The 26,096-nt window shown below is 40.9% G+C and overlaps 1 protein-coding gene across 4 annotated transcripts; it reads right to left on the bottom strand.

Moving 5' to 3' along the window:
- Positions 1-25,555, bottom strand: relch (RAB11 binding and LisH domain, coiled-coil and HEAT repeat containing). Of its 4 annotated transcripts, XM_088282550.1 has the most exons (31): positions 24,707-25,554; positions 21,488-21,577; positions 18,786-18,857; positions 18,584-18,639; positions 18,373-18,486; positions 17,278-17,472; positions 17,066-17,160; positions 15,848-15,977; positions 15,580-15,722; positions 15,241-15,316; positions 15,054-15,149; positions 14,209-14,232; positions 11,583-11,695; positions 11,403-11,493; positions 10,340-10,411; positions 10,098-10,238; positions 9,520-9,684; positions 9,281-9,428; positions 9,061-9,217; positions 8,865-8,988; positions 8,688-8,736; positions 8,458-8,537; positions 8,219-8,325; positions 8,045-8,144; positions 6,906-6,988; positions 4,580-4,643; positions 4,369-4,507; positions 4,169-4,285; positions 2,259-2,347; positions 1,897-1,967; positions 1-972 (listed from the first exon to the last, which is right to left on the bottom strand). In XM_088282550.1, exons 1-31 carry the CDS (start codon positions 25,158-25,160, stop codon positions 852-854), a joined length of 3,576 nt encoding a protein of 1,191 aa, XP_088138676.1. In that variant the 5' UTR covers positions 25,161-25,554; the 3' UTR covers positions 1-851. The 4 variants fall into 4 exon arrangements, with proteins under 4 accessions (XP_088138676.1, XP_088138679.1, XP_088138677.1 ...); XM_088282553.1 differs by lacking the exon at positions 18,786-18,857 and having other exon boundaries at positions 24,707-25,555; XM_088282551.1 differs by lacking the exon at positions 14,209-14,232 and having other exon boundaries at positions 24,707-25,553.
- Between the last annotated feature and the right edge of the window lie 541 nt (positions 25,556-26,096).

Below are 26,096 nucleotides of genomic sequence, written 5' to 3' on the forward strand. Positions count from 1 at the left end.
TAAATACACAAATGATCTTTAATTACACCATGACACAGATTCCAAATATACACAAGTATCAACCACTCAGTTCAATGTATGATAGTTATTGACGTTTTTCCTCTGAGCTTACCTCAACCAAAAACTGAATGAAATAGACACTTCACTCAGAAAGACAAGACGCAATGGACCCAATGCAAAAAAAAAAAAAAGCATTAAATACAACTGTAGTGATAATTTTTAATGTGCATAAGAACTTAAAGATATTTAAGAACAAAATAATGCAGTGCAAAATTCTTTGGAATTTGGAACTAAATTGTCTTCTCCTTCAATAAGATATAAATAAGTTATAAAATAGAAGCTATCAAACGGACAGCAGAGACAGACTTTTGAGGAAACAAAGGCAAGATGATTATTTTGAACTTCAAGTAGGCGATGTTTCGGAACCACATTCACACAAATGCACGCACACACACAAACATTTGTAGTCACTTTAAGGATTGAAGCCTGTCATTTTGCCCGGACATTGCCTAATAATCATCGGCTGTCCATTGTTTGCTCCAAAATGACACTTGTTAAAAAACAGAGGTGACGACCTCCTGCAGGTAGCTCCATTTGGATGAAGAAAATGTTCATGGTGTTCCGGCCATGCCTTCAGGTCCTGAAATGTCCAGGAAAGACGTCCTTTTTGTCCTCAGCGGCTCTTCTTTTCGTCAATTAAGATGTTAAACAAACACTGACTGAGGAAAAAAAAACAAAAAACGCCAAGTTGACTATCCGTTCATCTGTCAAAAACGCACGTCCCATTTGATTGGTCGCAGACGGGCGACGGTCATCAAATGTTGTGATTAAGAAACGTCGCTGAACGCTGTTCACTTCTTCCTCTGAAAAACGTTGGCCAGCATGGCGCCCGACGTGGTCAGCTGACCCATCTTGCTCAGGAACTTGGTCTTGGCATCCTCGCCCACCAAACTGGATGCGATGGACATAGAGCTACAAAAAAACAAACAAAAAAACAAACAAAAACAATGAGACTTGGATTGTACCATATTTGATTTGACCTACAATAAACATGCCAATACTCCAGTCTAAATGTCTTTGCATGCGTTGCTAGTAGCAAAGTACGCTCTATGGCTAGTACAGCCCCTACCAGATGTTTTACAGTCAAACGGCTCAATTACTTCCCCTTTGGAATCTGTCGTTACAAGCTAATTACCAAAAAAATACCTAATAACACACTAAACCACAAAGAATGGTTGCAAGGTTGTCTGATATGACTTATCGAGTGTTTTCCTGCCATAACTAGTTATTGTATAAACGTTAATGACTAAAACAGAACAAAATAAGATTAAAATTATGTCAAACATCTCATGCATGGAAGACACTTGACAGACAGGAAATGTAGCGGGAACATCAATTTGTAGTCTTGCTCGCTAATACACAGAGCTAATTCTCACTCAGAAGATCTCAAATTCGGACCAATTTGAATGTTAAACTTGAGTTTAACTTTAATTTGAGTAATGTTTTCCTTCTTTTTTTTTCCAGGGTGAAGAATTACTTTCACGTGCAATTAAAAGGAATTTTGCATGCACTCAAACACGAGCATTTGACATTGACATGACATTCAACAAAGCAAATGGAAAACAGATTTGGACAAGGCACAAAAGAGATGAAGGGGCCGTCATTTTACGACCGAGATTTCTTACTACGACGGCGATACGACACAATTTTTTTATGAAAGTCGTAAAGCGTTAGTAAAGTTGTAATTACATTTAATATAGTAATAATAAACATGGAGGTAACTGAGTGAGCCAAATGAGCTTTGTGGTTGTTTTACCGGTACAGTCATTGTACACTTAAAAGTGGAATTTGCATGATAAAATTAAAACCACACCACAAGACAGTCGTTCCTCTCACCCTTGTGCATCTCCCATTCCTCTGTTTTCCACCTTGATCTCACACTCTTTCACCATCGAGCTCAGAATCACCTATGGAGGGAGGGGGGAAAAAAATGACACATCAACACGATGATGACGTTAAGAAGGTATTTGTATGTTAGCAGGTTCCTTAATAGGGCGACAGTCTGGAAACAAATTCCAAAGACTCAAGAGGCGGATGATTGTTAGTCACCTAGGGAAAAACGCTCACATGAAAAGGGACTTGTACGAGATTTGTAGACGCAAATAAAAAAAAGCAGTAGGAGTTATTAAGCAATATGGGTCGAGCGTCAGAACTACACTGTACGGGATGATAAATGTGCGGGTGAGCGTTCTGCTGACCTCGTGCTCTGGGGAGAGCTGCTCCATGTCGGCCCGGAGACACCTGAGGCCCGGCAGGAAGTGGTTGATCATCACCTCCTCAGATATGACTGTGAATGCACGGTTAAGGACTGCGTCATACACGTGGTATGATGTGGTAGCTGAGGTCAGTGAATTCAGTATGGTTTTTTATTTTGCTCTTAACCAGCAGCAGTTCTAAAAGGATTACAGTAACTTTAAACCAGCCCAGGTAAAATGAGTGTACTTTTTGGCTTCTATACCCGTCAATGGCAGCGATTGAGTTAATAACCTAGCAAGATGCCTATTGATTTTTAATATCTGATAGGAAATAGCAAAGGTGGCTGAAGTCAAAATTCCCCTCTATTGATTTTGAAACTCTGATACAAGATTATTGTGGAAGCAATAGCCAATCAGTCCGGACATTGGCTCGGGAGCCAGAGAGGATCACTGGTCAACATGCAAAAACTGTGAGGAACAAGTGTTAACTACGGAGCCCCTTAGGGGACACGGAAGAGAAAAAAAAAAACTTTGCGTTCCCTCGCAAAATCTTTGCATTCCCTCGCAAAGATTGCATTCCCTCGCAAACTCGCAAACGGGTCATCTTCCGTGGAAACAAACGCAGCAAAGATGGAGTGTGTTCACCCGTGGGCGAGTTTAATTGAATTTTACTTTGAAATTGTCTTGAAATACAAAGAAATAAAATCAGTTCTGGATATTAAGCACAGTTTTCAAATAAGTGAAAGACAGTTCCAAGCCCTCCTCCATGATTAGTGCCGCCTCCAACGTACTGTTGTCTCTTGAACAGCAGCGCATTCGAGGCAAGGGTAGTCAACCTGACCCGGAAGTACATAAACGCGCATTAAAAAAATAAATAAATAAACATTCACTCGAAAAAAAACCAAGGGAACGCAAACTTTGCAAGGGAACGCAATCTTTGCGAGGGAACGCAAATTATTTTTTTTTCTCTTCCACGTCCCCTAAGGGACCACTCATCCATTACACCACCAATTTTCAATATGCAACATTTTAGAACACCAAGAATTCCTTCTCAACTTCTTCCAGTTCTCCAATAGCATTTAGAAATAAAAAAATAAGGGCGACACGTCATTGGCAAACATTAACGAGTGATCCAGTCATCCATTTTCAATAGCGGTTATTGAGGCGAAAAGGTGCGTTACACGCCGGAGTGGTCGTCAGGTTCACACCTCATCAAAATGTCAAATTATATCCGTCCGTGCCAGCGGCACCCTGCGGGACGCAGACAGATCTTCTTTACGTTTGCAGTGACTTGAACGTTCAATTTCAGAGGCTGCGGTGCTGATAAGATGAGAGAGCAGTGTCGTGGGAGGTCAAACTTCTTGAGGTTAGCATCATACATTTTAGGCCTGCGCTGTGAAATAACAGCCTGACGATGACCCACAGGAATGAACCTCCGACCGGTGGCGCTGCTGCCGAGGGGGTGGGGCTCCCAGGGGAGACACGGCAGACAGAAGAGCGTGCGAAGCAAAGAGACCTCGCAGGAGAAGAGAAGAGAAGAGAGGGAGGTGAGGGGGGGAAATGGAAGCGCTATTCTGGGTAAACGCAAGCGAGCACTGAAGCCGAGGTCCACTTGCTTTTCTCTCACGCTCTTGTTCTTGCAGCCTCCTTCATGCTCTCCTTTGCTTAACCAACCTTGTAATTACGTCTCGTCCCCAAACTAGGGAGGGGTGGGGGGGATTCGGGGTGCAAACTTATTTTCTCTTTCTTTTGCTTCCTGCCAAACGACAGAACGCCAGTGCCAAGACACACACATAACCGGACCACAAGCCGCGGGCCACTCTTGATGCGTACCGTGAGGATCAAGAGCACTATCAGACCAGCGCAGCTAAACGTGAAGTGACCCCGGGGAGAAAAAAAAGCAAAAAGGATACAGCAGCAGGAGAGGGCGCTGTAGGCCTCGAACAGCTGGGTGGCGATGTCGATCCTCTTGCTCTCCACCGCTTGGCTGTTGTTGGCCTGCGCCAGTTTGTGCAGGTGTGGCAGTACGACTGGACCAAGGAGCACAAACGGCAGGTAAATAACAAACCTTTGCAAACATGGGATTTTCTTTCATCCTCATCATTTCGCATACACTCGTCTCTGAAGCGAGGCTCGGCGTTGGGTCCGACACGTCCGAACGTCCGGATGATCTCCATGTGCAAAGAGTGCTGATCTTGATACTGAGGGTCCTCCAGGAAGGACGCCAGCTGCATCTTAACACGTTCCAGCAGCTAAAACGTTGACATTTGTTAAAGTACATTACACTTGGTTGCACAATTCCGGAGATATTTTGGACTCCTTACCTCTTTCTGCGTCACAGTCTCCATTATGGTACCAAAGGCAGGAATTGTGGATATCCTCACAGAGCTAAACACAGCAGGAGAGCAACAAAAAAAAAAAAAGGTATCGTGACTATTTAAAAAAACGGAGCCGTGTACAATTGCAATCAACACACAAATGGCCTAAAAACACCACTCCACGAGCAGAGACTTTGAAATAATAAAAATACTGGAATAATAAAAGCAGGCCAGAAAGAAAGTGCTGATGCCAGCTGCCTAAACTAAACATTTAGACAAGTTCTGCTGATGGCTGCATGTTCAATTTTACAGGTTTTTAGCATTTTGCTGATCTGGTTTAAAAGTTAAATGTTTATGTGATTCATCATAAAATGAAGTGAAACGTGTAGGGCAGTAAAGTAACTTTAGCAGGCAGGTATGGCATCATCAAACAAACAAAAAAGATATTTATAGCTGTTTTCAATCCTTGCTTACTTATGAACCTACGGGAAACAAGGAAAGTAAGGTTAAATTATGAATATTATAAAAGACAAATATTTGCTACATGTAATCAGATCATGGTAAAATAATCGTAAGGCCTTATCAGGACCATCCATTCATCAATATATTGGCTATATCAAGTGGTGTTAAACATATGGCCCGCGGGCCGGAACAGGCCCACAAACGGGTTTAATGTGGCCCGTGAGAAAATTTGAAAATGCGAGAAAATTAATTGAGTCAACCACATATTTTGATTTAAACATTTTCCTCGGAACTGGATATTTGAGCTTCATTGTATTTCGTAATTTATTGACTGTTAGTTCATATTATCCTGTGTTGTATACAAAATGTGTATTTTATGAAAACAGTTCAAATATATATTCATTAGAGATTTCTTTTGTAGGTTGCAATATATATACAGTTGACCATGACAGCATACAAATGGCGCTAATCCGCATAGTTACATATGGATGCGATAGCTTTTCGTTATAGATCATAATTTTACTGGTCCGACCCACTTGGTAATCATTTTTCCTGCATGTGGCCCCAGAGCTAAAATTTGTTTGACACCCCTGGTATATACGCATTATCTTGTTATGATACCCTTTAGTATATGTTTCACAAACAACAATCATTGAACTGTAATGTTAAAAAAAAAATATTTTAAGACATATCTGATATCATATTAAAATAGTTTTCTGTAATTTAACTTAATTTTGTTTTGGCAGAGCTCTGATAGACTCTCATGAATCACTTCATGTAAACATGCAATTTAAAACCGAAGTAAGCAGGAAGGCATTTCATTTCATTATTCATTTTAAACTCATATGTCGAGTACAGTGTCATAATGTATATAATTCAAATTGCAAAAGATGAACTTAGAATTACCCAATGATCTCTCATCATATTGATTCATCCATTAAAGAGAAATGAAAATGTTTTAAGAGTGTGCACCGGTAGAGAGAACCATGTGATAAAACAGGCTGCATTCCAACAGTGTTACCTCTCACTTGCTCATCTTATTTCTTAAAAAAATGTGGACCTGACTAAATCAATTCATCCTATAGCCAATTAGTATTTCAGTCTTGCCAAGCTCAGTATTGAAAGCCTTCCCCTTAATTATTCTCGTTGGACAGGACGGTGACATGTTAGCTTAACATTCACAGCTGCCGACGGTGATCGGCGAGCTTTTTGACACTGTTAGAATGCAGCCTACAAGAAGAGTTCACGGGAAGGTGTTCTGTCGTCGATTGACTCACAATTCAGGCCCATTGCATAGCGTTATAAGGGCCGGAGCCGCCCGGCGATCTACTAATGCTTCACTCATGCCTCGGAGAATCAACTGCAAACCCACCGCAGAGATGAGACAGGAGGAGGGGGGAGGGAGAAAGAAGAGGGAGGGGGGCAAAGGAGGTGATAACAGAAGTAGCAGGGATAAATATAGAAGAGGATTAAAAAAAATGGAGAGAGTTGAGGGTGAAAATTAGCCGTTTTCTGTGGGTTTGGTCAGGAGGAGGGCCTCAGCCTCGATGGATTGGGGTGAGAGGAGAGACGATGCATGCTGGGATAGCGCAATTTAGGCAGCATGCAAACATTCAAGCAAGACGACTCATGTGAACGGACAAGACGATGAAACACATTGCTCAGCCTGATCCTATTCAGATGCAACGTCATACAAACGTTGCAAACGAATCCAAGTTAAGACGGCCAATAGCGTCGTTATAAGATATCAAAGATTCATGTTGTCGCTCCAGATAGGCCGACTGCTGCAGTGCGATGGGCGGCAAAAGAGAAGGGGGGGGGGGGAGACGCGGCGCAGTTAACTGTTACTGTTGTATGTTGATCCACTTACATTTCAGGGTCGGAGGACAGTGTGATGAGAGCCGGCACCACTCTCTGAGCGACCAGCGTCTCATTCACCCCCTTCACCAAGAGCTGATCGGGTTGGACAGAGCCAGACGTGATGTCACAGAGGAGGGCGGTGCATTGGGCGAGTGTGAGCGACACCGCCGATAGATAGAGAGAAAATAATAAATAATATAGTGAAATAATGCAAAGGAAGAGGGAAAATATAAAAAACAAGGAGCAACAAATAGAAAGCAAGCTACGCTCTTTCAAATTTACAATTTCCGTTCAAAAATAGCGGGAAAATAATCTACAATACAACTCGTAGTTATGTGGATAATGGTGGACAGCTACACAAAATGGGATGGTGACAGTGAGGCGTGTGCGTGGAGAACGGGGAAGTACTTCACAATAAACCAAAAAAAAAAAAAAAAAAGAGGGGAAAAAAATTCAGCTGAGCACTCCTCCTTCCACAAGGTCACGTTAAGCGAGGCCTGGTTCCACTTTTACGACTACAGCAAACACACGACTTGAATTTGTGCACACATCTCATTGGACAGGTAGACGTGATTCGTTACGGTTTTGTTGAATTGCTTCAGTCAGCACTTTACAGCCTGAAGCCTGGCGAAAATACAATTTAACTGCATTGAGGGGGAAAAACGAGTAACAGGCAGCTACTTTTCAAAACAGCTCCAGTATTAAATTACCCGAATGACCTGAAGTCCTCAAAGTATGAAGAACATGCGGCCAATTAGATTATACTTTCCAAAACAATTTTGCTGACTTTTGCATTTTAGTGACACATCCAGATATTTATGTGGTGAGGTTTGAGACCAGTAAAACGCCTGATCAGAATTTGGAGGTGCTAAATAGAGAGGGATCCAGGCGCTCACTCTCGGCGATCAGTTTTACATTTACAAGATTTACAATTGGAGCTAAACATAAAATGCATAATAAACAGCAGCAAAAGCAAGCAAAGCTAACATATGGGTTACATTTGAATGGATTACTAAACATAGCCATTAAAATCATTCAAGAACATTGTTAGCGATTTAATTGGACACAAACCTTTACCTAAGTATCAGCAACACACAATTTGTTGTTAATTGCTAATCACAAATGATGAACTGAACTTTTTTTCGTTACCTCAAACATCCGCGCTGAAGTACATCGGACCAATGCGGAGGTGTGTACTACTCCATACCAAAGAACAGTGAGAAGTAACTCATGGTACACTGGATTAGCACTGAAAAAAAAAAAAGAGGCATCAAACATTTTAATTCATGTGCAATTTGTCGTGTATGTGTGTGCGTGTCTCACCCGAGCTCTACAAAGGAAGCTTTAAGGCTGTCGAGAGGTGCGTGCGACAAAGACAGAGTTGTCATAACATCCTCAAGGAAACCCACCAACAACTTGCGATCCTCTTCCTTTAGAGATACAAAAAAACCCTTATTCTTGATTTATATCAAATATTAAGAGGAGAAAAAATGAAAAGAAGTGCAGATGGTGTCACTACATTTGATTTTCAATATATTTCATTGTCACGTCTTGGTAATTACCTGGTTATAACAAGTCAGCACTCCTGTGGCATAGATTGGGACGGTGGCTTTTGTAAGAATACCATTCCCAGATGAAGCATCTATTCAGGGCAAAATCACAAAAATCTAGGTCAATAACTATTTAAAAATACGTTCCAAGTTGTCTCATCTTTCTCCTTAAAGAGGAACGATAAAGATAGCCTTGCTTTTAATGTGGCAGCAATTGCATTGCTCAAATGTTCCGCACTCACCAACATTCTCTTCAGACAAACGAAGAATCTCCTGGAATTGAGGTTTAACCTGCAAAATGTCGTTGTTAAAAACAAAAAAAACAAGTAATAACTAATTAGAAATACATCAAGGGAACACAAAAGGGGAAGTAGTTCAAATAAGACGCAGCCGAGTATTTCAATAAAGATCTGATTCACCTTCGTGTTAGTAAATATTTTGCCGAACGTTCGACAGAACCTCCAAAAGAAGCGAGAAAACTCATGAACGCAGGTGGACGAGGTCACGTTAATGCGACCCACAATCTCTATGAGTTGAGGAAGCCTTCAGAGATAGCAGAAAAAAAATTATTTAATGTTTGCACACATTTACAGTATTTGTGTGTGTGTATCTCACAGCTGGTTGACCACCCAAAGAAGGCTTTCCCATCCGGTGGTCCCTTCATGCTCCAGTTGGTAGTCGTATAGAAGCAGCAGGGCACTCAGCATCTCCCGGCTGCCGATGATGGTGGCCACATCCTGAAGGGGAGACGCCGGCCTCGGGAAGCGAGTCACTGCAAGGACAAAGACTCGGTAAACACACAGCGGAAACAAGAAACCAACTTGCGTCACCGTACCCTCGATGGCAGGTATGTCTCCGTGGAGTTTGGCCCGGCTAGTGAAGGGTGCATTCTGCAGCACCACGGCGAAAAGGGGCGGGATCAAACTCTGCAGTGCTGAAAGGAAAACGTGCAGTTTGTGCTCATCCAGGCCATGTTCCCCGTGCTACAAAAAAAGGGAGAATGAACTATCAGAGCAGGAGTAAAGGAGTGTGTCAATTAAAAAAAAAAAAAAAAATCAGAATGTTACCACACACCACGAAGAGCTTCTCTATACGAGCCAAGAGAGAAGGGATGAGTGAAGTGTAAAGGGTTCCCAATTCTGTTGTCCAGGCAGCGAATGCGGGGATGAAGACCTGGTGGACGGCACTGACGACCCTCTCTGAAGGGTCGCCAAGCGACAGCAACATCAGCTCGACACCCTGAAAAAAAACAAGCAATTGGTGGATTCATGTTGAAGACATATCATGGGGAAAACCTTTGAATCAATTAACTGATCAGCCGAGAGTGGTGCTAGACTTCTTAGATTTCACTTCATTTTCCTTCTTACTGAGACATTTTGGACAAAGCTATGCTCCTAACTTTGTGGGAACAATTCCAGGAAGGCCCTTTATCAGGTCAGCAGGACTATGGTCCACAGCAAAAGGCATTGTAGGATAAATTTGGTGTGGAAGAATATCATTGGCTCACAACGAGCTTGTTTAAAAAGGAGAAGGCCTCTGGTTCAACATTAGTGAATCAAAACCTTTTAGAAAGTCTAGACAAGAGGAAATCTGCAATAAGCAGAAGTTGGTGTCTAGAGAGATTATTGAGGAGCGAAAAATCCAATGAATACCTGGGAGTATTTGTCAGCATCGTCTATGTAACCCATGATTATCCCAAGACTCTTGACCACAGCCTCCCGGACCATGTCAGCCTTGTCCTCGGCGAGCATCTGCTGCAACATGGACAACACGAGCGAACTTCGAATTTCCTTCTGGAGGGACAGAATCAAAAGCAGACATTTTAATGTACATAGCTGTTCTTGTTCAAAGTGTTCAATCAACTGCCATTCAATCGATGCAAATGACAACTTACAGGAAAGTACGGTGCTAAGGCGCCACAAGACTCGGCCACAAGAAGTCTTCTCTCTGGATATTTGTGGTTAATCTGCAAAAGGAGGGCAGAATGGAAACAAAGTTGACGATCGTCAACGTGCTGACCCGGTGAAAACTGCAAGTTTGCTTCGGGCGATTCTCAGCCTCCAAAACGCTAGGTGGCAGTAGTTGCCACGTTATTAACTTCATCATAAAGTATGGAAGTACTATAGATATGGCTAAAATAAAATATCGACTATCATAATGGAACTCGTAAAATAATAAATAAAAAGCACAACCTGAGTAGATGCATTTCAATAGCAAGATGGAGAAATCGGGGAAGGCTTAGATGGTAGTGATAGACCGATTATTTGTCATTTTGCAGAATATCGGCATCTGCCTTTTTTTTTTAACTTTCAAGACCGATAAATTAAAAAAGCCGGTTTATTTAGTCTCGCTGCAGCATACTTCTCTCTCTCTGCTGTGCTGGTGGCCCTGCCTGCAGAAGCAGATTGGCCCGCCCACAGCACCATCTGAATGGTTCCTTGTGCAGTGGTTAGCAGCCAATCAGCAGTAAGCTGCAAGTTTGCGTTTTCACCTTGAGTCACGTGCACTACTGGAGTGCTGCACTGCACTACTACTACCGCTAGCAGAGGAAGGTAAGGCAAGAGACTTTGCCTAAATTGCGATAAATGTCAGTCTACTACACCTCACAACTAAAAGAAAACTATTTGCCGTAAACTTTAAAGAGATGTTTGTATTCATTGAACTATAAGACATGCAGCTGAGCCTGGGAGCTCAGTGCACTTTTTGTTAGACTTTTAAAACTAGATCTAAAAAAAGCTTTAACATGTTTTAAACCGCAAAAGTTTTTTTTACACATGTGCTTAAAAACATTTAAACTAAGTCAAGTTTTGGAATTTTTACTTTTCAAAATTTTGACACAGTTTTACAACCTTTTTCAACAAATGAATATTGGTTTCAAATATCGGTTATCGGCCTCCATGACTTCTAATAATCGATATTGGCCCTGAAAAAAGCTCTATCGCTATTACATGGCCTACCTGTTCCCAGCATTGCGGAAGAAGCTCCGCCTCAACACGCGTGGGACCCACATGTCTCGCAAAGGCAACGCATCCCGTCAAGATCATTTGTCTTGAACAAACAAAAAGAAACATGTTGTTCAGAGAGTATGACCCACGAGTGCAACTACTGGATCTCCACATGCATCAAAGAGTGCACACCTCTGTTCATCATCTGGTCTCTTGATTAAGTTGAAAAGGATGTGGAGAAGTTGGTCCCTCTCTTTGGACTCTGGGTGAAGGCAGGCGGTACACAGGATGAGAGGGATCAGCTCCTGAAGCATAAAATGGAGAAGAAAAGTACGCTTGTCAATGATTTTGTCAATAAGCCATTAAATAAAAGGGAAGAAAAAGGGCATTAGGGAAAAATAAACACAGCAGGACGAAGAAACTGGGAAAACATCAACCTTAAATATCTTTCTGGTGTTTGACTGACTCATTTGTTTTGTCTTTAAGAAGACACCTACAGTAACGCTGAAAAAAAAAAACTGCCCTTGCTAAGAGTTCAAATAGAGTTCATGGACCTTCCAGGCAGAGCAAAAATCTGTATTCAACGCAAGGCTTCCATGGCCAAACTGTGGTCAGCACGACATTCCTGCCACACAAACGCACAGGCGCACACACTTAAATTAGAGAGTGCATACTGAGTTATAAATGTGTTGGGGTTTTTTTTCCAAGCGCATACGATAGTTTTCCTGCCCCAGTGCTGGAACAGTGTCCAAAACCCCAACACCCTTCTGGATTAATGGAGAGACTATGGGGTAAAGATAGGCTAAGATGAGTCATACCGGCCCAACCCAGTGAAAGAAAGAGCACAAAATTTGTTTTATTTTAAGTGTTTGGTTCAAGTGACGCACACACAACAACAACAGCAACAAATAGAAATGAGCATCAAAATTCAATCGTATTAATGTGCTGGCCTTTTCAAATATGCTCAACAACTAATTCATGAAAGGTTATTATTAGTGATAGACCGATTATCGGCCGATATTTGGCTTTTTTTTTTTATTTATTTCGCGGATGATAAATTAAAAGCTGGTTTACGTTTGCTCGCTGCAGCTTACTTCTCTCTTTCTGTGCTGTGCTGGTGGCCCTGCCTGCAGAAGCTGATAGGAGTTTTTATTTTTCAAAATTTTGAGACAAACGAAAGAATATCGGCTTAACATATCGGCGATCGGCCTCCATGACTACTAATAATCGTTATCAGTTTCGACCCTGAGAAAAAAGCATATCGGTCTATCACTCGTTACTATCAAGTGTATCTGGTGTGAAAACTACTTTAGGTGGTTAAACCAAAACATAGCATTTTATTGGGACAATAGTGGCATGTTTGAAAACATTCAAATAGGGGGAAAAACATTTTGTTTAATGATTTACCATGACCGATAAGTGCAGCCAGGTGGCAGGCAGTATTTCAAAACATCATTGCTCCGTTTGAAACACTCTTTTTGTTCTCAAGTGTCACAAGCTGACAAATGAAGGTGTGTCTCCTCGCTTGTCGCGGTCGGAGATTCAAGCTGCAACCGGTGTGTGTGGGGGTGCGTGTGTGTGTGTGTGTGTGTGTAGGTGCATTTCATGGCTAATGGCTCTAACGGACTTAGTACAAAGTCCACAAGTCTCAAAACAGACCCCACAGTGTTCTGATGCGCGTGTTTTTGCTATTCTTGCACTTCGGCTTGTTATTCTTGATTTCGCAAAGAGATTAAATTCTCGCTAACTGTTGGTGGTTGACTTAAAACAACACCGCCATGGCAATATATGCAAAGCAGGCCAAGTGCGAACAACTCCAACGAGACTTACCCCCTATCAGGTTTCAACACTGGGTGCACAATTAACGTTTGCAGCAATGTTATGAACACAACTTGCCCGTAAAAACTATTATATTACAGACATTTACTTGCACCTTTCAGTAGCGCTGCAGAAGCAAGTAACGTTCGTAAAATATTGAACGGTTAATAGCACAAGTTTTAGAGAAATTAAAAATTGCAGCGTAAACATTTTTCTTAATTATTCGCGTGAAAATGCTGAATGGAATCCACTCAGGAGTATCAGTCCGGTAGTTGCAGTTTCATGATTAAAGTGGACGCAAACGAGATACTTGAGGGATATATTGAGTTTATAACAGAGGAACAAAAGCGAAAACATCATCTTGGGTGTTCAAGGCTTGTAAATCCATTAATTTTCTAAAAAATGCAAAATAATGACAGATGACAATGAATACTGCTGGCAAGTAGAGGTGGACAATGCATCAAATGCACAATCAACACCAAGGAGTGTTGAATTTTTTTCCTCTCCATTTTTTTAAAATTAAATCTTCAATTTTTATTGCAGCTCATAGTGCTCTATTTTTCTCACCTAAGAATGGAACGTACGTTCAAGCCAGATTCTTTGGGAATAATATAACCAAAACATTAGTAGGACTGTAGTACCTTGACTTACAAGTGTCTCAACATGGGAATTTTTCAAGTTGCAAACTGTTACTCGGTCAGTTTTTTTATTTTTGTTGCAAGCAAAATTTGGATTTAAGGATGCACTTCAAACACACCGCCACTAATTTCCACTCAAGTGGAACTTCTTGGCATCCACGTGGAACAGTTAGTCGCGCTTTCTCTCACATGAAGTAAAGTTCATTTGCTCTGCATAATTTGAAGTCAAGTTATTCCAAATTGTGTGCTAACCCCATTTACACCGCGACTTGCCAGACTTTTTTGGAAGCCAACCGGCATGCGTTTACAGCATGTTTGGGATTACGTGAGGAACCATGCAGATGAGCGTGTGAAGGACTCACCTGGCAAAGATGTGCAACCATTCTCTAGACGAGAGGCATGCACCAGAGTGAGAGAATGAGTGAGACGAAAAGAGAAGAAGAAAAATAAAGCCGGTGAAGGCAAACGGAGCGCAAACATGAGTGGCGGACAACACAGTTGAGGCAGAATGAGAGCCGGTGAATAAAGTCACCTGCATGATAAACATTCAATAGATGGACACACATCAGCAAGGGTATACGTAGATTTTTTTTCAATAGCGCGCACATTTTATTTGGGTATCAATAAAAAAGCACAATTATTGATTATAGTAATTATGTAACGCCAAACTGAGCTGAAGCAGTGCTGTGTAAGCCTCACATTTGAATTGCTTTGTAGACACCGCTAACAAAAAAAAAAGATAAAACTATTCTACAGGTGCATTTTAGTATATTGGCATTTATTTCAAGAAGTGAACTTAATCCTATACAGATTCACCAAAACAAATCTTTTCATTTTTTTTTCTTAAAATTCCAATTACTTGAGAGTGTGCATTTTCAATGTTCATTCGCTGTAAGATGTAATCTTCAAACTTTAAAAAAAAAAATCAAATCATAAACTGCAAAATATCCGAGTTTCACTTTTTCAATTCAAATGCACCCGTATAATTGGCTTCAGCAAAGTGCCCACTTTGTTTATGGCATTTGTTAAAAATAATCAATTTGACAACAAAACTGGGACATTTGTTTCTTTTAATGCAGCTTTTTTGTCTTTAACACCAAGATTAATCACTGCTGTGTGCCGACCTATTACTCAGTAAAACAAGCATGGTGTTATGATGATTAAAAAGAGGGGTGATGAAAAAACGACCAGCAGGGCAAGGCTGTACCTCTCTTTTAGCTAGAAGGACGTTTGGGACGATATGAGGAAGGCAGCGACCCAGCATTAACATCACACTCTCCTCGCTATCTGCTATGCGAGACACCTGAAGATGAGAGCAGTGTCGCACTTAATTCGAGAAGCTCATTGGTCGGAATGCCGTATCCGCATCAAAATGTCCGAGTGTGTGTATTAACCTCTGCCCCCAGGCGGCTGTCTGAGCACATTCGGCAGAAGGATAGCAGGGCTTGCTGGAACGCCGGTGATAACTTCCTGGGTTAGGCAAAAGTAAGGAAGAAAAAAAAAAAAAACATCATAAATCACACAAAGTCTAAAGATCTCTCGCCATCTAGTGGTTAAACTGAGACATAGCAACTTCTCTGAAAAGTCAGTACAGGGTGTGCACACTTTAATGAAGGCCGAAAATATGAGCTGCCACATTTATATATGAGCATGTATCATATATATATATATATATATATATATATATATATATAAAACATAAATTTTATTGTGTTTTTAGAGCAACTACTCACCTGTTTGGCTGATCAAAATGTACAGGCTGCCGACTTTTCAGCTTATTGTGAGACTGCGGTGTGTTCTGCGTTGAGGCAGGCTCACTTTGAGGCTCGGCGACAACCCCCCGGATGTCCAGGTACTGTCCGTTTTCTGCACGGGGCTGAGGACGGGGCATAAATCTGGTTAGGAGCAAAGTGCTTATGGGCACTATAAAATAAAACATGGTGACACTCTAAAAAGCTTCAGTGGCCTAAATTCAGTTTGGGAAATTTACAATGACTTTACCACAGAGGGTGGGTCAGCTGAGGAAGTGATGGCGGTGCAAGAGGATGCGGGATTAGATGTATTCTGGGAGCTACGGTCAAGAGTGGCAGGAGGAGGGGAGGAGACCGTCTGCTTCAATGTTTGAATTTCACTGTGGGAAAAAAGGACACTGGATGAATGCCATTTCTAACACAATCAGAAAACAGTATTTTTAAATGGATTGAAGTAAACTGGTGGCAGGATTATTTTGATATTTCAAACATGGTTTATTTGCGTTCTTACTGGATGGTTTAAAAATAGAACATGGCACTCATCCGATATTTAAATTGGACTGTCATGTAATCATCCAAACCATGTTCAAGTTGTTTTGCCAGTAACAGACTCTTCACGAGGCGCGCTAAGTAATTGATGACACCCTAATTGTTTTTATAATTGCAAGATTGCAGATTACAACAATGATGCAAATAAATCTGTGGCTTTACCAAGTTTCAACTAAACTTCTTGAACACCAGGCGTGGTGAGCATTTTCACACACACACCGCAGGGGAGAGAAAGATTTAGCCTCTGTAAACTGCGAACTTCAACATGACCAACTTCATCACCTTTTTGCCATGTTGATTAATGTTCATTGTCCTAAAAAACAAAACATGATTATCAAACTGTCAGAATCTAATATCTGCCCACTCATTCACTGCCATTGACGGATATAGAAGCCAAAAAGTACATTCATTTTGCCTAGGCTGGCAGTGAATGAGTTGAGCCTTATATAATTCCTTGAAACGAATATCTATTCAGAAAGGGCTTGGAACCTCAATAGTTGGATTGGCGGCTGCAAACAATCGTGTTTTGATCATCTAAAGCAGGCGTGGGCAAACTACGGCCCGGGGGCCACATGCAGCCCGTTAAACGGTTTAATCCGGCCCGTTGAACTTGAAAAAAATTAAATGAATACACCTTCTGAATGTTTTATTTTCTAAATACTGTGGTTTTTCAAAGACATATATATTGTTGTAATGCTTTTATTCACTTTCATTTAAAATTAAATGTATTTTTTTTCCTCCGATGAGGTGAGGTTACCAAAACACTCCATCCATTTGCTCCTTGTCCGGCCCCTCTGCCAAATTTTAGAACCCATTGTGGCCCGCCAATCAAGAAGTTTACCCACGCATGATCTAAAGCAAAAAGGCCATTTAATTGCTGTTAAGGTATAATCCAATGAATATGCACTGACTGACAAACCTCTGAAGTTTCTTCATCTGCTCAGCAAGACTCTCCTTCTCATTGTTGAGTAGACTGATTTGGTACTCTAACTCTTGTACGACCTCTACCTGTTGCTGTAGGAAAGGAATAAAAACAATGCTTTCAATGTAATTTCAAGTACAAGGCAACTTATTTATTAAGGTGTACTTTTTTTGTCTTTTGTTACCTCATCTAAGAAGAAACAAACCAACCTGTAGTGAGAGGTCAGGCTTCCTCGGGGGCTCTTGAGCTGCACAGTGTCCAGTGAGATCGGCAAAATCTGCTCCGACTGCTACGTCAACCGTGTCCCTCACTGGCGGAAGCGCGGAACCGCAGTTTCTGTAGAGCTGCAACAGGTCAGGAGGCTTTGGAATGTTGAGGCCGACGTCATCCCACAGCTCAAAATCCTAAAAACAAATGAAAAACAGAATAACTTAGAAGAGAAAATACAAGGCTCAAGCAAGACCCACCCTTTTAATACAGTTTTGAACTTATTCATTTCATTAACTTATGATAACTTCAATTTTATTTTCATTGTTTTGTTGCTTTTATATTTGTAGTTCTGTTTTGAATCATTTTATTTTTCTTTCATTTATTCTTTTATTTTTACACTGACACTTTTTTTTTGTCAGATTGAAAATCTCTAGTCACCTGTTCACATGTGATGTGAACAAAACATAATGCTGATGATTGTGTTCCAAAGTAAAAGCAGATGTTTGCAAATGTCTTATTTTGAAAAGCCACAATTATTCTGCAATTACTGTTGCTTGGCTCAAATTCAGAGCATTTAGACAGTTTCAAGTTGAACAAGGATCCAATTGATTAATTTATTATCAAAACATACTTATTGATTAATATGAAAATCAATTAGTTGTCGATTAATGCTTGCACCTCAAATCGAATTACAGGGCTTTATGTAAACCAGCCTTGTACGCCCCCCCTTGTGGACTTGGGCTGCCTGGCACAGTCTCAATTGCTTTAAATGGGACCTTAATTTTAAATGTTGTTAATTTTTTTCAATTTTTAAATTCATCTTCAAACACATTTTCATTCTATGGCTTTTGACTCAGCATGAGACCTGGCATTGTTTTAGTTTGTGCCCGTTCTTCTTCAGTGGAAAACATGTATCCATTTCTAAAATTTCAAATGCGATATATGCTCATTAGGAGGACTGAGCAGTCTGTTTCAGCTGATTGAAAATAAAGAAATAAAACTCCAAACTTATTAGTCGTATGTAGTTAAGGCTAGAGAATATTAATTGTATTTTCCATTTCAACAACAAATTATTTATTGAAAGAAAGTTTTACCTGATCGTCATTTTCATCCGAGAAGGTGATCGATGAGAGCTTGTATTCATTTTTCAACAGATATTCATTCACAAGGAAGTTTAAGGCTCTTTTTTCAAGTGGGCGTAGCGGCTCCTGAGGCAGAGAGGAAAGAAGATAAATGTGCAGTGTCTTTATCACCGCTAACGTAGTAGACGATTTTAACCTTTCCAAATCTCAAAGATTCCCCCACCTGAATTTCAGGGCTTGATTTGAAGTTCTTTCTCTCCTTAGAGGGCACTTCGTTCTCTGTGAACGAAGGGAAGAAGAAAAAAAAAAGAAACTCGAGATGAGTTCTGATGGAGGCTGAACAATATTCCGGAATTCTCCTTAGAAGAAAACGAGAGAAAGTGACAGAGAAGGGCTCGGGTGGAGAAGTTTAAAGTGCGCCACACCTGCTGCCTGAGTCAAGTTGGCGCGCAGAGCCTGAATGGTCTCCTTTGCTTTCCGTAGCTCAAACTCCAGCACTGGACAGAGAGTGACAGCACACACGCGCACGCATCCACAGGAAGTGCATCCGAACAAAGACAGGGAACAAACAAACAAAACAAAGTTGGGAGTGAAAAACACAGCAAAGATATTAAGAGTCTAAAAATAAAACAAGACAAGAGGGTGCATGCAAATCATGGATCTGGGGAAATCATGCAGCAAGGATCATGGAATAAAGCAAATGAAGATTTATGTCAACTAGTGGATAGTACCCTACCCAGCCAACTGTTTATTTTTTTTTTTTATTAGCTTGCTAAACCAATGAAAAAAAGAGTGCTTAAAACTAATTAAACATTTCAATTTGTTGCAGCTGTCTGACAAAGGACATCCCAGGCAATTACAGCATTATATTAGACTACATTAGCCACCAAAGGTTAAAGGTCACTCAGACAATTTCATGTTTTTCATGAAAACACACCATAAAATAGTCCAAAAGGTTTGGAGTCACTTAAAAATGTTTTTAAAAATCCCTTTTTTTTTTTTTTTTAATTTATGAAATTATGTAAATATGTATACACTCGTGCTCTACTTAAAAAAAATTGAAGTGACGGTACATTTTTTTTAACTTCAATAACTAATGAGAGGATATGCACTTTCTGATGTCTTTCTCAAAAAGAACAACTATATACACTAAGAATAATTCGCACAAAAAATATGACTGATAAACAAAAAAGGTCGACGATAACACGCGAGGTTGTTTCAATAAAAAAAAAAAAAAAAGAGAAAACACACAGCAAAGGTTAAGCAATGGAGTGGAAAAATAAAACGCGTTGCATTGTAGTGCACTGATCATCTGCAATGGCGCAAAAACATTTGGTATACTTACACAAACTGCTGGCAGTGATTTTTATTCACATAATCCAAATGAGATCAATGAGCTGTACCTTTAATTAATTATTTTTTTTCTTTCAACTCCTGCCTTGGATCTCATATAAAAATTGCGAATGTGTAACTAATAATGTAGTCAGATCATATGATGTTGAGTCATCACTATGCTAAAAGTGTGTGAGACATTAAAAATTAAGTAAGACCATCATGAAGACCCAGATTTGCAGATCATGAGAGCACAGGATGCAAAATTCCAAATAATAATAAAAAAACAAATAAATAAAAACTCAATCCAGTGGAAAGAGGGGAGAAAAATGAAACAAATAACTAGTCTGGATGGAGTGACTTGTCCAGTATTGCCAACTGGGGTTTGATCAACGTCAGGAGAAAGCCAGAGAAGCCCGAGTCAGACAGCTGTGGGCTGGCATATTTGCAAGGGCGTAGGTGGAAGTAGTGTGGGCGGGATGTTTCTTTCTTTCTTTTTTTTTTTACACGAATGTAGGAAATGCAGCCACTTACCCTCAAAAATAAAAATCTCTCAAATTGTGTCATATAGTTTTCCATCTACTATTCTGCAACCTTCTCTGCACAAACTAACCATTCAGATGACATTAAAACACGGGCGTTAGATGGAAAACAATTACATGGCTGTATCATGCCAGCTGCGATAATATTGATGCTTACAGCTTTCTATTTGAGAACCAAAAACAGATTGAGTCATCATACAATATTCGCAGCTCGTCAAGCAGCTTGCGATCTAACAGCTCCGTCGCTGGTGCTTCCGACTCACACTCAGCTGTTACTTTCTGTCATGATTGAGCCGCACGAGAGTTGTGTGAAGCTCTTATACCACCGCTCAGATAGAATATCATTTGATGTGTTTGTTTGAGCGTCGTCGCAATTGTAGGCTGAATAGATTTCACAATTTAGTAGCAACAAGCACAGGATGCAATTAATTCAGACCGCTGTGAGCAGTTCGATGCCTAAAGTGGTTAAAGTGAAATTAAATCAGAGCGTAAGCGGAGCAGATGGTGGATGGTCAATAGAGGGAGCTTTGTGTCAACACTTTTGAATAACTGCAACTTTGGCTACATTCCAAAAACCTAAAAACCTGCTCGTCGAATGAATGCATACATGCTCATCTTGCTCAACCAGAATTTGTTGTATCATTCGTGGATATCTTGAAATTCTAGTAGAGATTTGAATGATGCTATAAAGATGCATTGTCATTGGGCTGCTCTGCTTCTTTCTTTTATCTAAAATCCGGATATATAGTTAATTGTTAAATTGCTTTAAAAAAAAAAGAAAAAAATATATATATATTTACACATACATCTACTGGTTAAACTGAGACATAGCAACTTCTCTGATAAGTCAGTACAGGGTGTGCACACTTTAATGAAGGCCAAAAATATGAGCTGCCATATTTATATATGAGCATGTATCATATATATATATATATATATATATATATATATATATATATATATATATATATATATATAAAGATAAAGATGTCCTTTATTAGTCCCACAATGGGGAAATTTGAAATATATATATATATATATATATATATTTATTTATGATTTTTTTATCAAGTTCCCAGTCCACACCCGTGTCTAATTATGTAGCATAAAAATAAGGCATGTAAAACTAGATTCATAAATTTGCATCAAATCTGCAGCCACTGACGCAGCTATTTCCATCACATCGGGTTTGATTTCCCTGACTCAAGTTGAGGCTCTTGGCTCTGTGTTGTGACAACTCAGGTTCATCTCACCTGCCACCCGCTCATCTGATTCCCGATTGCCATCATCTGAATACCGGGCAAAATCCAGAGAGTCCAAGGTGCTGATGCTGCCTGCTCGATCTATATCCAAAAGACAAACACGGATGGAGAGGGTTAGTGAGAGTGAAAAAAAAAAATTGTGATTCTCAACTGTTGTCACCCAGGGACCAGCGTCTTCCTATAGTTGCAAAGCTACGTCCCATCTTGTAGTCGTTAAAAAAAACGCAGATCTGGTCGTCTGGATCGGACTGGAAGCATTAGGCCAGTATGTGTAATGTATTGCACTTGTACTTCTTTGCACGAAAACACAAAAAAAAAATATTGATGCTATGATTTTCCTCATTCGTCAAATTCAGATTTACAAACTCCAACATTTTTTGGTTTAACTTAAGCGCATCAGTAGCGCAACACACGCTGTTCAGGCTTCATTCTCGTCCGAATGAAAAATTCTACTTGAACAGATTTACTATAGTGTGTTCAGAGCGTGTGAACACATTCTACATGTTGCCACAATTGTAACAGAAAATCATGTCAAATAAGCACGAGGGCCGAGATCATTCGACTAATCACATGATCTCCTTGATACCACGAAAACACATAACTTGGAAAAACAACTCTGGATAACGTTGATGACCATTTCACAACAACGTTTTGAAGACAATATCAAAAAACATTAAACACAATATTGTAAATGGGTTCTCAATTTACGGCAGTCCTGGCAAGCTATCAAAAGCTTTACAAATGCCTCAATAACTACTGAGATAAATGGACAATCACATTTGCACATAATTTACCCAAAGCTTTTAACAAGTATGAAAACTGGGCTCCTGCTTAATCTAATTGTGTTTGAAAAACGTCAAAACAGCTCTATTGAAACTCATCCTTGACTCCAATGAAATCTGATCGTCATTTGATCCACTTAAAACTCATTCGCTGCCATTGACGTATATACACGCCAAAAAGTACATTCATTTTACCTGGGAAGGCGTGAATGAGTTAAGTGGACACTATCCATTTGACTTTCTATCACGTTTATTGTCATTAGTGTCGCAGATACATTGGAGCCTATCCCAGATGAGCTGACTATGGGCGAGAAAAGACACCTTGCACTGGTCAGCAGCCAATCACAGGGCACATATAGAGGATATCATCCATCCAAACATTATCTGTTCCTCTTCTCCTCACTGGGGACGCGGGGGTGCTGGAGACTATCCCAAACTGTCTTCGGACAGTCGGCGGGGTACATCCTGAACTGGTTGGCAGCCAATTGCAGGACACACATAGACCAACAACCATGCACGCTCGAGACACTCATACACAGGGGCAATTTAGAGTGTCCAATCAACCTGCCATGCATGTTTTTGGAATGTGCGAGGAAAGTGGGGTAATCAGAGAAAACCCACATAGTCACGGGGTGGACAAACAAAATTCAAACAGGAAGGCCAAAGCCGGAATCAAACCCACAATCTCTGCACTGTGAGGCTATCGTGTGAACTATTCGTCCATTGTGCCGCCCAGGAAATTATCCATCCATCCATTATCTGTACCGCTTGTCCTCACAAGGGAGGAAATTATCCAATTTTACTTATTTATTTACTACAAATGCATCTTTGTCTCTATTACAGCGACATACAGTGAAGGAGAACAATTCAATTCTATTCCACTAGATCACTGGTGTCCAACTCAAGGCCCCGGGGGCCAGATCTGGCCCGCAAGCTCATTTTATGTGGCCCGCGAAGAGCAAAACATGTGCATCAAATTACTGTTTATAGAACATTTACTTCACTTTTAACAACATTGAGAGATGAGCTATCGCCATTTAATTGTTACCAATACTCCGCTTTTAAAATAAATTGAAAAATTGTTGAACAATTACCTACTGGCTTCTGGTTTTAAAACTGTCTTTCCATCAATTTGTTTTGTGTATGTTATGACGTACGTACATTTATATGGGTTAACCGTCAAACCATAACTATGATGTAGTCAACACAAATTAGTTTGACTCCCCTGCACTATATGGTAGACTAAAATGTGGCTTTAGCTATCCTGTTGCCATGACTACAACATAATACGGAGAGGGTCCACACGTTCAAGTTCCTGGGAGTACAGATCTCCGATGATCTTTCTTGGACACATAACACCACAGCAATGGTAAAGAAGGTCCACCAGCGTCTGCACTTCCTGAGAGTCCTCAGGAAATTCAACCTGGACAGGAAGCTGCTGCTGGCCTTCTACCACTCGTCCATCGAGAGCCTGCTGACGTACTGTGTCTCCACCTGGTACAGCGGCTGCACTGAGGCGGACAGATTGAGGCTGCAGAGGACGGTCAAAACAGCGCAAAGGATTATTGGCTGCCCTCTCCCCTCACTGTCGGACATCTACACGGCCCGGTGCCTCAGCAGGGCTCTCAATATCGTCAAAGACAATACCCACCCAAACTCACACCTGTTCGACCTGATGCCCTCTGGCAGGCGCTACAGGTGCATCAAATCAAGGACCAATAGACTGAGAAACAGTTTCTTTCCAAGAGCCATCTCCATTCTAAACTCTCTCACACACACACGACCACCCTTACTTTGCAGAACAGCAAGGTGATGTGTTTTTATATATCCTATTCAGTATTATTTTCCATTGCACTAACTATTCTCTTATTTATATATTTAACTGAATTATTGTTGTATTGCACTGGAAAGGGGAGCTCTCTAATCTTGTTGCACACTTGAGTACAATGACAATAAAGGGATTTCTGATTCTGATTCTGATAATAACATCTGAACTAGATTTCACACTGAGTACAGTTCTGGATACAGTTTATACTTTTTTGACATATGTTTGGTGGCGTGCCTTGAGATACGAGTTCGGAAACAGTGCAATAGACTGTTGTTGAAGTATTGCAGTTGTTACTGATTTTTAGTCTTGACATCTGACCTCGCACGTCTTTAAGTAAAATATGTTCGATTATTTATAGAGATCAAGGAGGATTACAGGGGTGATTAACACTGCCATGTCAGGGTTTATCATTTGTCATAGCATTATTAAATAGCTGCGAGTGCTTCAGAATGTCTGCAGGTTTCAGGTGCAGGTGGAGAAAGCGGATATCGCACGCTCGACTGGTTCTGAGACGGACATTATAAGCTAAATGCTAGCTGTGCTGTGCTTTATAAGACGTTTAACACAAGAGGTAAACGTCAGCTACATCGGGCTACTTACTCAAAGGTCCACCGGGTCCAGTTCCCGGATCTTTGGCAGGTGGAGTGCCGCTCTGTCGCTCGAAGTTACCCGGGTTGGAGAAATAATCCCTCAACCTCGGGAGCTCCCTGCCCGCCTCCAATAGTTCGGTGTGAAACTCCAGGGCCGTGAGGATGTACTGGTCTCGTAATAGCTGAGCAGCGATTACATCCACCGACACTCGCGACTCGGTGCTGCCAGCCATAGCGGCGGTGACCATGGAAGAGACCGAGATGCCTTCGCCGTTCGGACTCGTTCGGTTGCTGGGCAGCAGCAGATTCGGAGGCTCGGCGTCCGCGGGCGGGGAGAATGGGACGCCAGGCGGCGGCCCCGGTGCCCCGTCACTCGGGCTACGTTCTGTGTCAACTGTCTCGTTAGGTCGTCGTTCACTTTCCTCTTCAGAATCACTCAGATTAAACGGGTTGACCGACGCCATGTTGCACGATGTAGATTTTTTTTGGGCGATCTAGGCTAAGCTAATCAGACCTGCTTCCTGAATGGACGTCAAGCTAGTTGAGGATTCTCGCGTTCACCGTGATCAGCAGGGTACCACTCGTCACGTGACATTTGTTGACCTTTTCCCACAGCAAAATATCAATAGCCTAAAATAAAAGGTTTAAAAACACTACGATTGTTAAAATCAATTATTTTGATGGACAGATTTTACGGATTTATCCGGATAACATTTGAACGTTTTAGTTAGACATGATTAATAAAGTGGCAACCGCGCCCACATAAAGGATGTAGCACAGTAGCTGGTGTACGAGTGACATGCTCACGTGACAGCCATCTTAGTAAGGACAATTTTACCATCTAAGGGTCAGCTTTAACAGTCTCTTCCAAATTAATCATAACTTGCTCATTCTGCAAACCCATTTGCTAAGTAGTACCCAAGTAGTTACCGAAGCGCTCAAAGACTGGACGCGCTTGACAAAAATGAATAATGATTACAAATAATAATTGAAAAAAATAGCCATTAAACATTCGGACATTTGAGATGTAATTTTAGTGTCCTGATTTACGACATAGTGTGCAACCGAATGCTGCTCAATAAGTAAGCTTTCTTGTTAGTTTCGTTTGTGCACTTTGCCCCTACTACCTTAGCGTTGTCGCCACGCAACTGAAAGAGGCGTGTCAGACGCCTCCCGTGCTGTCCCTGCGAGTTTCGTCCTGTACGCTTCCTTAATGTGTTTATTTTTATTCTTTTTGGTATTTAACAACTAAGAGTAATGGTACACTACATGTGTTTCTCAAACGTGTTCCGCATAATGGGTGGGTGATTCTTTTTCGTGTTTTAGTATCTCTGCGCTTCAGCTCGGGAAATGAAGTAGGACTACAGTACCCACAATTACTTCTCGAGCTGCGTACATCA

Source organism: Idiotropiscis lumnitzeri, chromosome 19 (assembly GCF_059441095.1).
Source record: "Idiotropiscis lumnitzeri isolate Australia: NSW breed Sydney's pygmy pipehorse chromosome 19, RoL_Ilum_1.0, whole genome shotgun sequence".
NCBI classification, from domain to species: domain Eukaryota; kingdom Metazoa; phylum Chordata; class Actinopteri; order Syngnathiformes; family Syngnathidae; genus Idiotropiscis; species Idiotropiscis lumnitzeri.

Excerpts from the sequence above, each read along its gene's own strand:
- relch (XM_088282550.1), bottom strand. The coding sequence starts at position 25,160 with ATGGCGTCGGTCAACCCGTTTAATCTGAGTGATTCTGAAGAGGAAAGT. Across the intron at positions 9,429-9,519 it reads GTATAGAGAAGCTCTTCGTG|CACGGGGAACATGGCCTGGA; the intron begins GTGTGTGGTAAC and ends CTTTTTTTGTAG. Across the intron at positions 2,348-4,168 it reads CAGCGCCCTCTCCTGCTGCT|TCATATCTGAGGAGGTGATG; the intron begins GTATCCTTTTTG and ends GTGCATTCACAG.